Genomic DNA, 14,164 nt, shown 5'->3' on the forward strand with positions numbered 1-14,164 from the left:
TTAAATAATTTTATAAAATTAAACAAAACCCGAAAACACCTCAAGTTTTATATTCAGTTTGCCTCCTTTCTAAGTCGAAGGCAGAAATAGTCAATTTCTTCGTGTTTTTAACAAAAATGGGAGGCTACTATAATTTTTAAAAAGAATGAGTATTGACTGTAATTTAGCTAAACTTTTGGGACAGCGACCGCAATATATCATAATTAGTTAATTAATAAATTATATTATCTAGAGAATAAGAGAAAGAAGTAGAAGAAATATCAGAAAAAAAAAAAAAAGGGGACGCTGTTGCGTCCAGTATATATTACATACGCGCGCATATATCGGAGAAGTGGAGCTAGGGTTGAGATGGCAGTTCATTTACTCACTGATTTGGAGCCTAGAAATTGAGCTTGGGGACTTCGTTGCATCCCTCGACACCTACACTCGTCTCTCCAGGTCTCTCTCTCTCACCCTGTATATATATGTAGACGTATCTACGCGCCCCCATCATTCTGCATATACATATATATATTATATGATCTTAATGTTCTACCAGATCTTCTGTTTCGCTGTTCTTTCCTATGATTTCTCCATCTGTGATAAGAATTTTTGGGTTCTCAATAATATATGCCCGTATGTAAGAACTGGCTGTTTTTGGTTTTTATCCGATTTCTGACTTTTGCAATTCTGAACGGGGAAGTAACACGAGGGCTTAATCTCTCTATCTTCATTAAGTTTTTCAATTTAGAGACATGCGTTCATCTATCTGTGGGTTTAAGGCTTTCTTGTTACGGTGTTGTTTATTTTGGCCTCATTTTGTCTGCAATGTACAGAAAAGCCTTTTATATTTCCGCTTATTCCAGTAACTGATTGATTTGATGTACCTATGATGTGATGATTCAGTTCTAGCTTGTCCATGGATTGGTTGAGCTGTTGATATTTAATCGATTTTCTGTATAAGCTTATTGAAAATGTTGGTCTATTTTTTGGACGTCTTGTTAAGGTCTTCTTTTTAATCTATCACTAGAGAGTATTTTATGAAATAGAGTAATGATATGGAGAAGCAACTTAAGCTATTTCTTTAGCTTCTTCAAATTAAATTGTTTTAGTTATGTGTGAATATAGACCTTTGGCAGACTAAATTAAAGTTGTGGATGTGGATTTAAGGATAGGCATTGATATTATGGGATCATAACTAGTCAAATTGTTATTAGTTACTAGCACTAACAACAACAACAATACCAAACTTTGATATCTGTTGGGTGTTTTAAATGTTTCTCATACGTTGTATCCTTAATAGGTAGCCTATATGTTTATTATGGTTAACTTCAATTCTACTCTATATTTTGTTGTATAGACATTCATTATAATTTCTTCAATTCAGTTATGCTCATATTCTGCACATGTTGATGCATAATACTCAATATTATGTTGCTATACAGTTGATTTAATCTTATAACCATCTTGCAATTTTTTTTAGCTTTAAAGAGATTCTGCTATTGCATGAAATACTAATTATGCTTCTCAATTTTAACCGTCTTATGTTAATTATGTGAGTAGCATCCTTAATAATCTTTCATCCATTTGAACAATTGATCTGAGATATCTAACCTAATTATTTTTTGGAATAACTTAATCTTGAATCTCACCACAATATCGTCCTTACTTTTATTTTTATTAACTTACATTTCATATATTCAATTTTTATCTTGCTCAATTTGAGGTGTTTGAATTCTAGGGGGCACCTCTGTAAGTTGAGTTTATTGACTACTTTTGTCATATTCACCAAGATCATGCCATATCATAATAATATACTCTTAAGACACCTCTTTTTTCATGGGCTTCCTAAGATCATCTATGATTAACACAAATCCTTTCTGTAATAAAACTATAATTGAAAATGTCTCAGTAATAAGTTTTTGTTCCTTGAGATGCGCTTTAATAACTTGTATACAAGCAATTAAAACTATTTTCTCTTAAACACTATATATGCAAATCCTTACGTTTATCTCTAAATCTATTTTAGACACCATATCAAGTAAAAAATTTCTATCATCGACTTAATAGCAAAAAACTAAATTAATTTTCAGATATCTTGGTTTTTCTTATTAACCTTCATTCAACCACCTTTTTTCAAAGTCTTATAGCATGACTCATTAGCTTGATCTCTCTTCAATTTTTGCAACTTTAAATGAGTTCTTTATTTTTGTAAATGGGCACTATAGTACCTTTTTTTTTTGCTCATCAAGCATATTTTTTATTTAATGACTAAATTAATTAGTTTTGTGAACAATTTGTCTTATTCTCTTATGCATTTTCATACTTGCTTCTATCGGAACATTACCTAGTCTAATCACTTAATAATTATCATTTTTGTTCTGAATTATTTTTCTTTATTTGAGTAATACATCTATAAAATATGTAATTCTATTTGTGTTTTTCAAAATTGCCTAGACCATCATAATCATGATCATGATAATCATAAGTCTTAATCTTTCCAAGTTGGGTTGGCTGTGCTAGCTCTTCAAACATCCCTATCTATAGCCATATATTTTATAAGGTTGTCATATTTCATGTCATATTTAAGGATTTCTCACCATGTTTTCTTTTATCCTTCTCTACCTCTTTTGCTTCATGTTTCCTCAATTTTATTTGCTCTGCTCTTTCTTATATGTCCAAATTATCATTATTTGTCCTGCAGGTAGATTACGATAATTTATACACATAGGGGGGGACCAATAGATGCCTATGACGAGAACGGATGGAGTAAAGGAATTTTTTAGCAAGAGAGGGAGGGCAAATTAAAAAATCTAGTGAAAAATGTTTAAAATGGCATAGGATATAACAGCAATACAGGGGATATAACCATATAGATAGAGATGGATGAGGATTTAGAATTTGTGTAGCTAACCTCACCTAGTGGGCCAAGGCTTGAGATTGTTGTATCATGTTATGTTCCTAGGTTTTAAGGTAGAAATCGAGAATAAAGAGAATTTGGAGGGAGAATTAGACAGAAAGAGGGAGTTAACAGCGATGATATAGGGAGAATTGCTGACAAACAGAGAGATCAAGGAGAAATCAGAGGGAAATGAGAGGGAACTTTGGAGAGAATTTGAGAGAAAAGTCTGGAAATCAATTATCATTCAAAACTGTCCTCTCTAACTAACCTTGCCTATTTATAGGCTGTTAACTGAAGGTTACAAACATGAACATCAACCTACAGTACAATATAGTAATGCATTTAAACTAACTACTATTATATTTACAATTATAGCCTTGGGGATCTTTGAGGTTGTGATAATTCCCCCCTCTTTGAGAAAGTTCTTGTCCCCAAGAACTTACAGCGACTGGCCACTGTGTACTTCATCCAATTCCCATTTTTCCATCAGTTTTTTCCTTCCTCTTTTTCTTGTCTTTCCTTCTCCTCTTCAACTCTTTCCTTCTTTCTCTTACGTTCCTCTTCTTTTGCTTGTCCTGCAAAAATAAAATGTAGACCTCGACAATCTCCATGTCAACGCTGTAAATTCCAGTATGTTCCTTAACCTTTGCTAAGACCAGGTCAACTGCCAATATATCGCCAATCATACCATTTACAGTAATGGGAAGGAACTCAAACTTCGCTGCCAACCAAGATCTGATTTGATATTGCAGCTCACCAACTGGAATTTGAACACATAAAACATCAAAAAACTCTTCCACAATCTTCCTAGACTCATCACTTTTCTTCCTTTCATCTTGCTTCAATTCTGTCCTCTGTTCCTCCTGAGCTATTTCCTGCTTGCTTTCATTCACTAATGGTTCTTCTTCAACAAGTTTCTTCTCCATTGGTGTCGCAGTTACTTTTCCTAATGAATCAATATCTTCCAGTCCCATTCCTTCAAGAGAAACAGATTTAAGATCTTCAAAATCTAAAGTTGTGGTGATCGTTTCTGTTCCTAACTTTGCAATTTCTTTGGCTTCCTGATTGCTGGCATACATCACTGGTTCTTCTTCAACAATTATCTCCTCCAATGGTGTCATGTAGATTTCTCTGGCATATGCCATTCCTTCCTTGGCATTTGGAATTGCCTGATTCGCTTCAGTTGATTTCTCTACTTCTTGCCACAAACCGGAGGTAACTCTTAGGACTCTAGCTTCTGCTAGAATCGATTCTTAAGTGGATTTTAAAATATAGTCCGGTATTTGGACTTGAAATCTCTTTGAAATCAGAATCAGAAGTTCATCCAGCTTGTGGTTGAGGTTATCGACTTTCCCATGGAATCCGTTCTCCATCTCAGCAGTTCAAATTCGCCTATCAAATTGATCAACTCTGCTGCTCTGAATCACTAGAAATCATAGCCTAAAATCAACCTGTAGGTATTGCCTAAATCACCATGCAGTGGCTGATAACCACCGGCTCTGAGATGTCTTCAAATTCGAGCCAAACATGAGCAGAAGTCAAAGGTCATGGTACAAGAGTCCTGTGAAGTCGGATCGGAAGTACTGCAAGGAATCGCCTATCAACAACTACGATCAACCGGCTCTGCTTCGCCTTCAATTCTGAGCTGAGAATCTTCGTAATCACAGCCAGAAACTGTTGGAATCACAGAATCAGCAAATCTGAGCCAAAAAGTGCTCTGCTTGTAGATCGTTGGACTTTGCCTTCAAGATTCGAACCGAGAGTCTCTTTACTCTAATTCACCTTCAAATCCAAACAGGAAGTGCCAAAATTCACAGCCGAGACTCGTTCAGAAATCAAGAAATCAACAATCCAGAATTGCTGCTAACAGTTGCCTTCCGATTGTAGACCTTGATCTAACTGCTGAAATTTCCGAAATCACAGCCGAGACTCGTTGGCTCTGATACCATTTGTTATGTTAGGGTATTTTAGGTGGAAATTGAGAATAACGAGAATTTGGAGGGAGAATTGGACAGAAAGAGGGAGTTAACAGCAAGGATATGGGGAGAATTGTAGACAAACAGAGAGAGAGAGAGAGAGAGAGAGAGAGAGAGAGAAGTCTGGAAATCAATTATCATTAAAAACTGTGTTTTCTCTAACTAACCTAGCCTATTTATAGGCTGTTAACTGAAGGGTGCAAACATGAACAGAAACCTACAGTACAATATAGTAATGCAGTTAAACTAACTACTATTATATTTACAATTATAGCCTTGGGGATCTTTGGGGTCGTGACATCATAATGTCTCACAATCTTATTTTTAAAGGTTTTGCAATTACCTGGATATTTTAACATAATACATATTTTCCACATTCTTTGAATAACTTGGAGAAATACTCTCTCTCTTTCTCTCATGCCCTTGATTTTCCTTCACATTTATTAGTGCTTTTTGGATTTCCTTCACTTTGCACTTTATTTTTTGAAGTCTTTACTTGTTTAGATGTATGTAATTTATCAACAAAATTAGGAAAATAATCTTAATGAAAGATTACAGAGGCCCAGTTCGAATTTTAATGGTGAGAAATTTTGGAGAAATTAACAAACAGAAATTATTTTCTTCTACCGTTCTTACAAAGAAAAATTCAATATTTTTTCCCAAAATTTTTAAATAAACATATCATACCAGATAAAAAAAAAAATCCAATCAATTTTTTCCCAAAAAATTTGAAATAAACATAACATACCAAGATGACAATTAGTTTTAAATTTAAATTTTAGTGATCAAGCCCTTAAAAAAATAGCAATATGTGACCTTAAAAGTAAGGGCATCTACGAGGCTCTCCTATTTTATGATGGTCAAGGGAAGGTCCGGAAGGTTGTTTTTTACTAAGCCTTACCCTTGCTTCGCAAATAGACTGTTTCCTCAACTCGAACCTGTGACCTATTTATCATGGACAAATTTATGCTATATAATATTCTGTACCAATTTACTGTTTTCTTCATGGATTTAGAACTACTCTAGTATTTTTGGTCACTTTTTTTTCTGCCTTTTTTTTTGGTTAGCTTTCTGTTTAAATGAATGAATTTTGTTTGTTGGATCAAGTCTATTACAAAATTAATGCATTCTCATAGTGTTGCTGACATCTACTTTTTGCACAATGTTAAAGAAGTACTAAGAAAGTGTCTTTTATCTCCTCAAAACTTCTCTTGTTTGGGTAAAATACAAGACACGCTATGTCTTTTCTCATTTTTATCTGGGTATGTTTGGCTTTTTGGAGAAGTAGCTGCATGTATGCAAGCAGATTGCGTTGCTAGATGTGCCTACTGCCTCATTGAGATAGATGGTTTAAAGCTTCTTTAAAGTAGATCGCAAGATGGAGTCAGTTGGAACATTTGTTTATCTTTTCCTGCTCCACAAGTTTTGAAGCTTGAGCCACTGAAATCTGTCAAAATGAATACATGATGGTGATTTGTCTATCAAAAACTATTTTGAATAGCTATTTGAATGTGGATGGTTGATTACCCGGAACTAGAAGGTTATGCTTTTTTCTGTGCTGTGCAAATCAGTTGTTAGATCAATTACTGGCATACTGCATTGCATTCTCTTAGTCCTTCTTGGGTATTCTGCTCTCTGTTGCATGAGCCTTGATCATGTCAAAAATTGGTAGAATGATAATAGGTTCATGGTGCTTTTGAGGTAAGCACCAAGGTTTTGAAAGATAATTTCATCATCTCAGAATCTTTGTCAAAGGGGATTAGCAAATGAATCATTGATGAAAAGTTGGAAGGTCTATTTTTTGTGTGATGGCATGGATTAAAAATCAGATTTCTCTAGGCTTAGATCTTTTCAGGTACCACTGCATTTCTTCACCATCATTCCCTGGAGTTCCTTCCTTCTACCTTCCCTTCCATCTACTGGCTTTGGGCTGAGGTATATGTGGCTAATAATAGGTAGACTTTTTAAGATCAGCCGATACTTGGTTTGTATTGAATTATTGAGGGAAAAAAGAAAAAGAAAAATATACTTGGTTTATTGTCTCCTGAAACCACAATTTTCAGCTTGCTGAATTCCATGAACATGGTTATATTTTTATGCGAAATGTTACCATAGCTGAAATAAGATCATGGATGAAAAGCAATGAGGCTTGTTTGGTTTAATGTCGTGCCTTAGTAATTGTGCAATGTCTTATTCTTGACACCCTTAAATTGAAGGAATCAGCTTTCTCTAGGCTCAATCTTTCAAGATATTAGTATAATTTTCCCTGCCATAGTTCCATCGTTCTTACCTTCCTAATGTTTGAGGAAAGCTGAAGGTTGGTGGATTGTTGGTAGAAGCTCTAAGATCATATGATACTTGGTTGATTGAATATGTCAATCAATTTGGATCTTTTGTATTTTAGATCAATTTGGATCTTTTGTATTTTAGGTAAATTGCAAAGCAGAAACCCAACTTTTACCTTTGTTTCAATTTTGGACCAAAATTTTAATTTTTCCCACAGTAGCATCCAACTTTAATTTTGTTCAAAAGTGCCATTAACCATTTGTTAGCAAAAAACATTAAATGTTGACATGGCACACTGAGGGGGCTGCCACATTAGTGCTTTTTGCCACATCAGCGATTGCCATGCCAACATTATATTTATAAACTAAATATATATAATTATAACTAAATACATATATATAAATATACCAGTAGCTGTTGGCAGCACAGGGGTTGGGTTGCAGAACCCCCATAAAAAATGGGGGTTTTGCATCCCCAGTGCTGCATTCAGAATTGAGGCTCTGTAGTAACCAGGTCAGATGTCAACATCTTAGCCATCTTTGCAGCAACCCATTACAGGGGGATCTGTAGCACCTAGGTCAGGTGTAGCCCATGGAGGAGAAGACAACCCAGGTGGCGATGGGTTGGAGCCAAGATCTGGGTTCTCCTCTTCGCAGGCAATGGTAATTGATTCTCTAGTGATAGTGAGATCCAACATTGCCAGAGGAGAACCCCAGCCATTGCAGCTGCTTCTGGGGACCATGATTGCTTCCACCACTGGCCACGGATCTGTGGTGAAGTTTGCATTGTCACTATTGGGAAAACACAAAGGTGGCCACCACCAGAGGAACCCTCATTGCTACCTCTGTGTGAAGGAGAAAAATGTATTTTGAGTTTAGTTCCGATCCCCTCCACTGCGGCCACAACTGGCACAACGCCCATATCTCTCGTGGTTCCCTCATTGGTCTTGCAATGAGGTGGTGGTAAGCAAGGTTGTTAAAATCGATATTTTAAGTGGGATCGTAAAAGGGTCCATAAAATCGTAAGATTTTACGGAAAATTAAAAATACTTTTTAATTTATGTAAATATATGTTTATAATGACATATTCCTTATTATAAATAAAATATATGTACCTATTTCAAAATTATTTTATCTATCAATTTTAAAAATACTAAATAATATGAAATTTCTAAATATTAAATCCATCATTTATCATTAGTTCATCATTTATGCATCCATAATTAAAATTTCAAATAACAAACATTACCATCATCATCAACAAATATTGTTAAAAATAAATAAAAATACCAAGTCATAAAAACAACAAATATTGTTAAACTTCTACATTATGTCATTACACTAATTAAGTTACCAATACTAAAGCGGTATATTTGTTTCTTGCTAATCATAATATAAAATTAGATCCACCCATGATCTGATTGTGACATAGTTAAGATTAATTTTTTGAATCTACACTTATTTGTACGTGTAGATAACATCACAAATGAAAATGTACACACACATACACAGCCGCATAGCACACTCACTCACTTAGCACATCAATTGACGTAACACAGAGCTCAACATAGCATTATTGGACTTGGCAAAACATAGTCACTCTCATTCATGACTCACTCATATACCTGGGCTGAGTTTGATTATTTGAACTTTCAAGGTGAACAAATGAAGAAGAAACGCCAAAACAAGATCAACAACGATTAGGGTTTGTAGAAGGACACAACAAGTGGATGCAGCAAGCACATAGACACAATGCTATTTAGGGTTTGTAGAGGAACCAAAATAGGATATTGACAACGATTGTATATATATATATATGTGTGTGCGCGTGCGTTGAAAGACACGAAAATATTTTTGTCTCTAATCTTGAAATTGCGGGCAAGACTAAACTCGGTAAACTCGGATCGATAAGCTTGAACTGGTAAACTCGTGAATCGGGTCCGATTCTATAAAAACCCGATCCTACAAACAAATTGACTCATTTTATGCCTCATGACTCGTAAATTCGTAAAATCGTACGAGTTGACTCGCGATGTTAACAACAATGGTGGTAAGAGAGTATTTTAGGCAGTGGTTTTCTCCTCACAGTGGGTCTCCTCTGTTGATTGCTTCTGTCGACACGGCTCAAGTCTGTGATTCATTGCCTGTTCTTTGCCAAACATCACTGCATCTCCTTGTCAGATCTGGTGGGTGGTTTTCTCCTCGCTGGTGTTTTTATATATTTTAGTTTATACTTATATATAAATGCTGACATCTCTAAAAGTATTGATGTGCCAGCCACCTTAAGTAGGCCACGTTATCATTCAATGGTTTTTGCTACTGGAAGGTTAGCAGCTGTCCAAAATTGAAACAAAATTAGAGTTGGATACTATTATTAAAAAAAAAAAAAATTTAAAAGTTCAGTCCAAAATTGAATGAAAGGTAAAAGTTGGGTTTTTATTTTGCAATTTGCCCCTGTATTTTTTGCAGGATATGGTTGTATTTTCTGTAAATAATAAAAGAAAGGTTGAAATAAACTAATCAACATTTCATTCATGAATATTTACTAGTTTACACATTAAAATTAAGTAGCTCCAGGAAGCAAGGATCTCCTGGACAATGCTGTGTCCGTGTCCAAATTTTGTTGGGGACACATGTCAGACAATGCCCTTGGCTATGTGTGTTTTTGTTTTTAAATGTATTTAGAAACTAGAAAGGTATAAGTATATTAATTGCATCTTTTTAAGCCTTCATTTTGTGTCTTGGCTCAAGTTTGAAGAATGAAATTGAAGAGAAACTGTTAAAACTTGAAAACAGATCTATAAGGAATTTGCCCCTTCATTAGTCTTTAAAATATGAAATTTAAATCCTTAAATTGGTTTAGTATTGGAGATAATTTCATGTATTATTCTCTCTATAAACAGGGTTTTATTTTGTATACAACAGTGATGCAAACAACATTAAGCCTTAGTATCAAATATATGGCTAATTTATTGGTATCTGTCTCTTGATATTTGGAAAGTATGTACCTCATGGCTTTATATACATATATGCATGTGTAAATAGGTATTTGTTTATTGACATGGCATCACAGTGTCCTTGTCTTGCTATTTAGTAAATTTGTGTGTCAGCTTGCCTTTATTTAATTGTTTCTGTCCTTGCTCAGCTTCTTAGCTGAACCCCTATCATTTAATGTTCATGCATACATGAGGTGATACCTTTCTCCATGCAAAACAAATAAGGTGGTGATAGAAAAGCAACTGAAAAAAAAGAACCTTTCAAAAGAATTAGACTTCAGATTGCACATTAGATTGGCTTTCAATAAGATTTACTTTGAGCGAAAAGTAGATGATGGATTTAATAGAATTTAGTTGTGCATCCTGCTTTTGTGTATGAATCCTAGGGGGGAAAATTATACCTATTTAATTGATTTGTCTTGTACTTTTTCTGCTGATACTTCTACACCTGCCACCCTCCTCTTTTTCAGGGTTTTCTCTATTTAGTATCGGAGATTGGTTATATATGTTAATGATTGTTGTTATGGTTGCCTGCAGATATCAACTTTATTCAATTTCTTGAGGGCACGGTTCTGAAACTACATATTGTTTAAATCAAATGGGGGAGACAGAAAATGCACTTCCACCTTCCAAGAAGAGGGCTGCTGGAAGGGAATTATCTCGAGATAATCCAGGTCTTGATGATGAGGAAGAGTCTTCTGAGCAAGAGACTGGGACTTTCAAGAGAGCTAGTGATGAGGTGCTGGCAGGCAGAAGAATTGTCAAGGTTCGTCGGCAACAAACATCATCAACCCCATCAGCCCCTTCTTCTAACCCTTTTGCAGGGATCCGCTTGGTTCCATCTAATGATTCCAACTCTGTTGCATCTGAAACTCCCAATAAAGTAGAAAGCGAAAAAATAGTTTCTGAACAGGTTGACGGAAAGAATGATGCGACTGAGGAGGCTGATAAGGCAAAAGGTGATGATGAGCAGGCAGAAAACAACGATGAGAACGACAAACAAGGGGAAAAGAAGGCTGATGAGGCTGGGGCAGAGTCTGCTGTAGATGAGAAGAAAGATAATGCACCAGATGAGGGAAACAAACCTGAATTAGCACATGAGAAGGCAAAAGGAGTGAGTGAAGCAGAGAAAAAGGATAACTGTCCTGAGGGCTCAGCTGAGAAGAAGGATAAGAAAGATAATGGTACTGAAAATGTAGAAAAGGGTGTAGAAGCTGCATCCTTTAACTCATTCCAGCAACTTTCAAGCAGTCAAAATGCCTTCACAGGGCTTGCTGGAACTGGATTTTCTAGTTCTAGCTTCTCATTTGGGTCGATTGCAAAGGATGGATCTGCACTAGGTTCTGGTTCTCTCTTTGAACTAAAAAATAATCAGTCTTCTTTTGGTCTTGATGTGTCTAATAATGGAAATTCTTCCCTCTTTGACGCTGCAGGGACTTCTATTGGTACTAAGAATGAGGGAAGTAGAATCCCATCCATGCAGGAAGTTTCCGTGGAGACGGGGGAAGAGAATGAGAAGGCTGTTTTTGCTGCTGATTCTGTGCTGTTTGAGTTTACTGATGGTGGGTGGAAGGAGCGAGGAAAGGGAGAAGTCAAGGTGAATATCTCCAGAACTGGGACAGGGAAAGCTAGACTCGTAATGAGAGCTAAGGGAAATTATAGGCTGATATTAAATGCGAGTCTGTACCCCGACATGAAGCTGACAAATATGGAGAAGAGAGGCATCACTTTTGCCTGCATGAATAGCGCTGGTGAAGGGAAGAATGACCTTGCTACATTTGCTTTGAAGTTCAAGGATGGTTCCATAGTTGAAGAGTTCCGTAGAGTCGTCACAGAACATAAAGGCCAAACTCCTGCAGTGCTGAAGACACCGGAAAATTCTCCAAAGGCATTCGATGAGTAACCAAATTGGCTAATTTCTTGTGATAATGTTGCTGGCAATAGGGGTTTTCTCTTCCTCCAGGCGGAGGAAGAAATAGCCCGATCCAGTTGTTTTTCTCTAGAGTCCGATCCAGTTGTTGGTAAATCCTGGGTTCGGTCTGCTTGCTTAGTAACTTTAAAGACATGGAATATGGAAAACATCTTGAGTTATGGCGCAGCAAATCCTACAGGTTGAATGTGTCATTTTGGCCTGCCTTCATGTAAGTCACTGCTGATAATTTCTGATGGACTATCAGTGATATTATTACTATTATTATCGTTTTCTTTACTTTAAAACTAAACTGAAGCATCATGGGTAGCCATCTAGATCTCATATGGGCACAAGGCTCAGAACTTGACACCTAGTTTGGAACCGTGCATGACATGAATCTTCTACAACTTAACTAGATTGACGAGGGAGTCAAATTGTGTTTTCTTTGAAAGAAAAATACAATGGCATGTTCTTGTAAAATATTTGATCATGCACGGCAAGAGTGGGTCATGGTGAGATTGGGACAGTCTAATCCTTTTCAAATGACTTTTAAGGGGATTTTGCTCATCAATGAGCTTTTCTTTCTGTTTGTTTGCATTTTCATGGTTTATGATAAAGACTGGTTCAAGTTGTTGCACCCGTGACTTAATATCTTTTGTCGTCAATAGGAATTGGACCCGTGACCATGAACATGTCCTGACAGATGGCCCAAATAAAATATAGGATCCCAATTCCTTTTTTTAATCTTGGATAACGAAATCAGCTCACATGAACTAAGAAGAAATTAAATGCCAGCTAGTGCCCAAATGGCTTATAATTATAGAAGTATAACGATTAGCTTCTAATTTGGACAACAAGATGGCACATTCTTATTTCACATCAATGAAACTGAAACATTTTCACTTGCAAGTATTCAACATTGAGTTGAACGAATCATGATTTAAGTTGCATTTCGCATGGACATGCTAGCTATTACGCTCCGCAGATTACAACGTTGTTTTTGTTGTTGGGCACAAGGCGGCTAGTTGCTGGTGCACAGCCCTGAGCAGGAACCCACACAGCTTTCCACTTTCTCTCCACCTGACAAAACCAAATGATTAACTAAATTAATTATGAGATCACAAATTTAAATCGTGAAATTAGTATTACAAGTCTTGTAAAAGAAAAAGGTAAATCCCAACCCTCGTAAAGTTAGATAGAAGTCACCCTAGATGGCACTAAAAAGTGAGAAGAGAGAGAGAGAGTTATACTAGGGTTTTGCCTGGTGCTGATGTTGGCGCACAAAGAGGAAGCGCATCCAAGCTTGCAGAAATGGAGGCGGGTTTCCGGACGAGTGGCGGCGGCGGCGGCGGCAGCGGCAGCGGCATGATGAGCTTGTGGAATGATACAGCTCCTTAGACAGTCGAGAGAGCAGCCAAAAGCAGAGTGAGGAGGAATCACTATGCACAATATGAAGCACGGGATGTAGCAGTCTCTGAAGCTGGTCGCCGGCGACGGCTGAGCCACCGGTGACAGCTGAGCCACCGCAGTAGCCATCCCACAAACCACAAGCGCAACAACCAGCGCCGCTGCTATCCTTGATCTCTCCATCTCTCTCTCTCTCTCTCTCTCTCGGTGTACTGATAGCTATTCTCTTGCTAGCTATGATTTATATATCCATGCACGGACAACAGACCGCAAGGGGCTGATGAATATAAGAAGCAAAAATGCTATCCTTATCAACTGCATTTTAATCAAAATAATTTAACACAGAGTGTCAATTTGCTCTCTTTATGGCCCCTTGTTAACTTCGTTTTTTTTTTTTAAAAAATTAGCTCTTCTATTTTTAAGAGGGCCAAGCCTTTTTTTTTTTTTTTTTTTAAATTGAGTATCATATTGGGATTACCGTTTTTGTGCGGTCTCTTGCCGTTCGTTCTTTTAATTTTGACAGAACAGATAAATCACAAGCGAGTTATTGATTATTGTCTAAACTAAGTGTCGAACTTGTGACCTATTAATACTAACCTAATATATTATTTACCCGCCACTTAACCTATATCGTGAAGACAAATTGAGTGCCATCTTAGTTTTTCACAAAGAAAAACATTTAAACGACATTTAACATCGTTATTAAT

The 14,164-nt window shown here is 36.4% G+C and overlaps 2 protein-coding genes across 3 annotated transcripts; one reads left to right on the forward strand and one right to left on the reverse strand.

Annotated features, from left to right (window-relative positions):
- Nucleotides 1–271: 271 nt before the first annotated feature.
- Nucleotides 272–12,347, forward strand: LOC127790010 (nuclear pore complex protein NUP50A-like). 2 transcript variants are annotated; one of them, XM_052319207.1, is made up of 3 exons: nt 272–438; nt 10,676–11,478; nt 11,572–12,347. In XM_052319207.1, the coding sequence occupies exons 2-3, from the start codon at nt 10,737–10,739 to the stop codon at nt 12,039–12,041; spliced, it is 1,212 nt and encodes a 403-aa protein (XP_052175167.1). In that variant the 5' UTR covers nt 272–438; nt 10,676–10,736; the 3' UTR covers nt 12,042–12,347. The 2 variants fall into 2 exon arrangements, with proteins under 2 accessions (XP_052175167.1, XP_052175168.1); XM_052319208.1 differs by lacking the exon at nt 272–438 and adding an exon at nt 2,576–9,328.
- A 548-nt stretch (nt 12,348–12,895) lies between these two features.
- Nucleotides 12,896–13,711, reverse strand: LOC127790537 (thionin-like protein 2). The gene is made up of 2 exons (XM_052320089.1): nt 13,301–13,711; nt 12,896–13,130 (listed from the first exon to the last, which is right to left on the reverse strand). Exons 1-2 carry the CDS (start codon nt 13,638–13,640, stop codon nt 13,072–13,074), a joined length of 399 nt encoding a protein of 132 aa, XP_052176049.1. The 5' UTR covers nt 13,641–13,711; the 3' UTR covers nt 12,896–13,071.
- Nucleotides 13,712–14,164: the final 453 nt, after the last annotated feature.

The sequence above is a fragment of the Diospyros lotus genome, chromosome 14 (genome assembly GCF_014633365.1).
Source record: "Diospyros lotus cultivar Yz01 chromosome 14, ASM1463336v1, whole genome shotgun sequence".
Lineage (NCBI taxonomy): Eukaryota > Viridiplantae > Streptophyta > Magnoliopsida > Ericales > Ebenaceae > Diospyros > Diospyros lotus.

Coding starts and splice junctions, on each gene's coding strand:
- LOC127790010 (XM_052319207.1), top strand. CDS start 10,737: ATGGGGGAGACAGAAAATGCACTTCCACCTTCCAAGAAGAGGGCTGCT. Junction 11,479..11,571: donor AAAGGATGGATCTGCACTAG/GTTCTGGTTCTC, acceptor TTGACGCTGCAG/GGACTTCTATTGGTACTAAG.
- LOC127790537 (XM_052320089.1), bottom strand. CDS start 13,640: ATGGAGAGATCAAGGATAGCAGCGGCGCTGGTTGTTGCGCTTGTGGTT. Junction 13,131..13,300: donor CAGCACCAGGCAAAACCCTA/GTATAACTCTCT, acceptor TGGTTTTGTCAG/GTGGAGAGAAAGTGGAAAGC.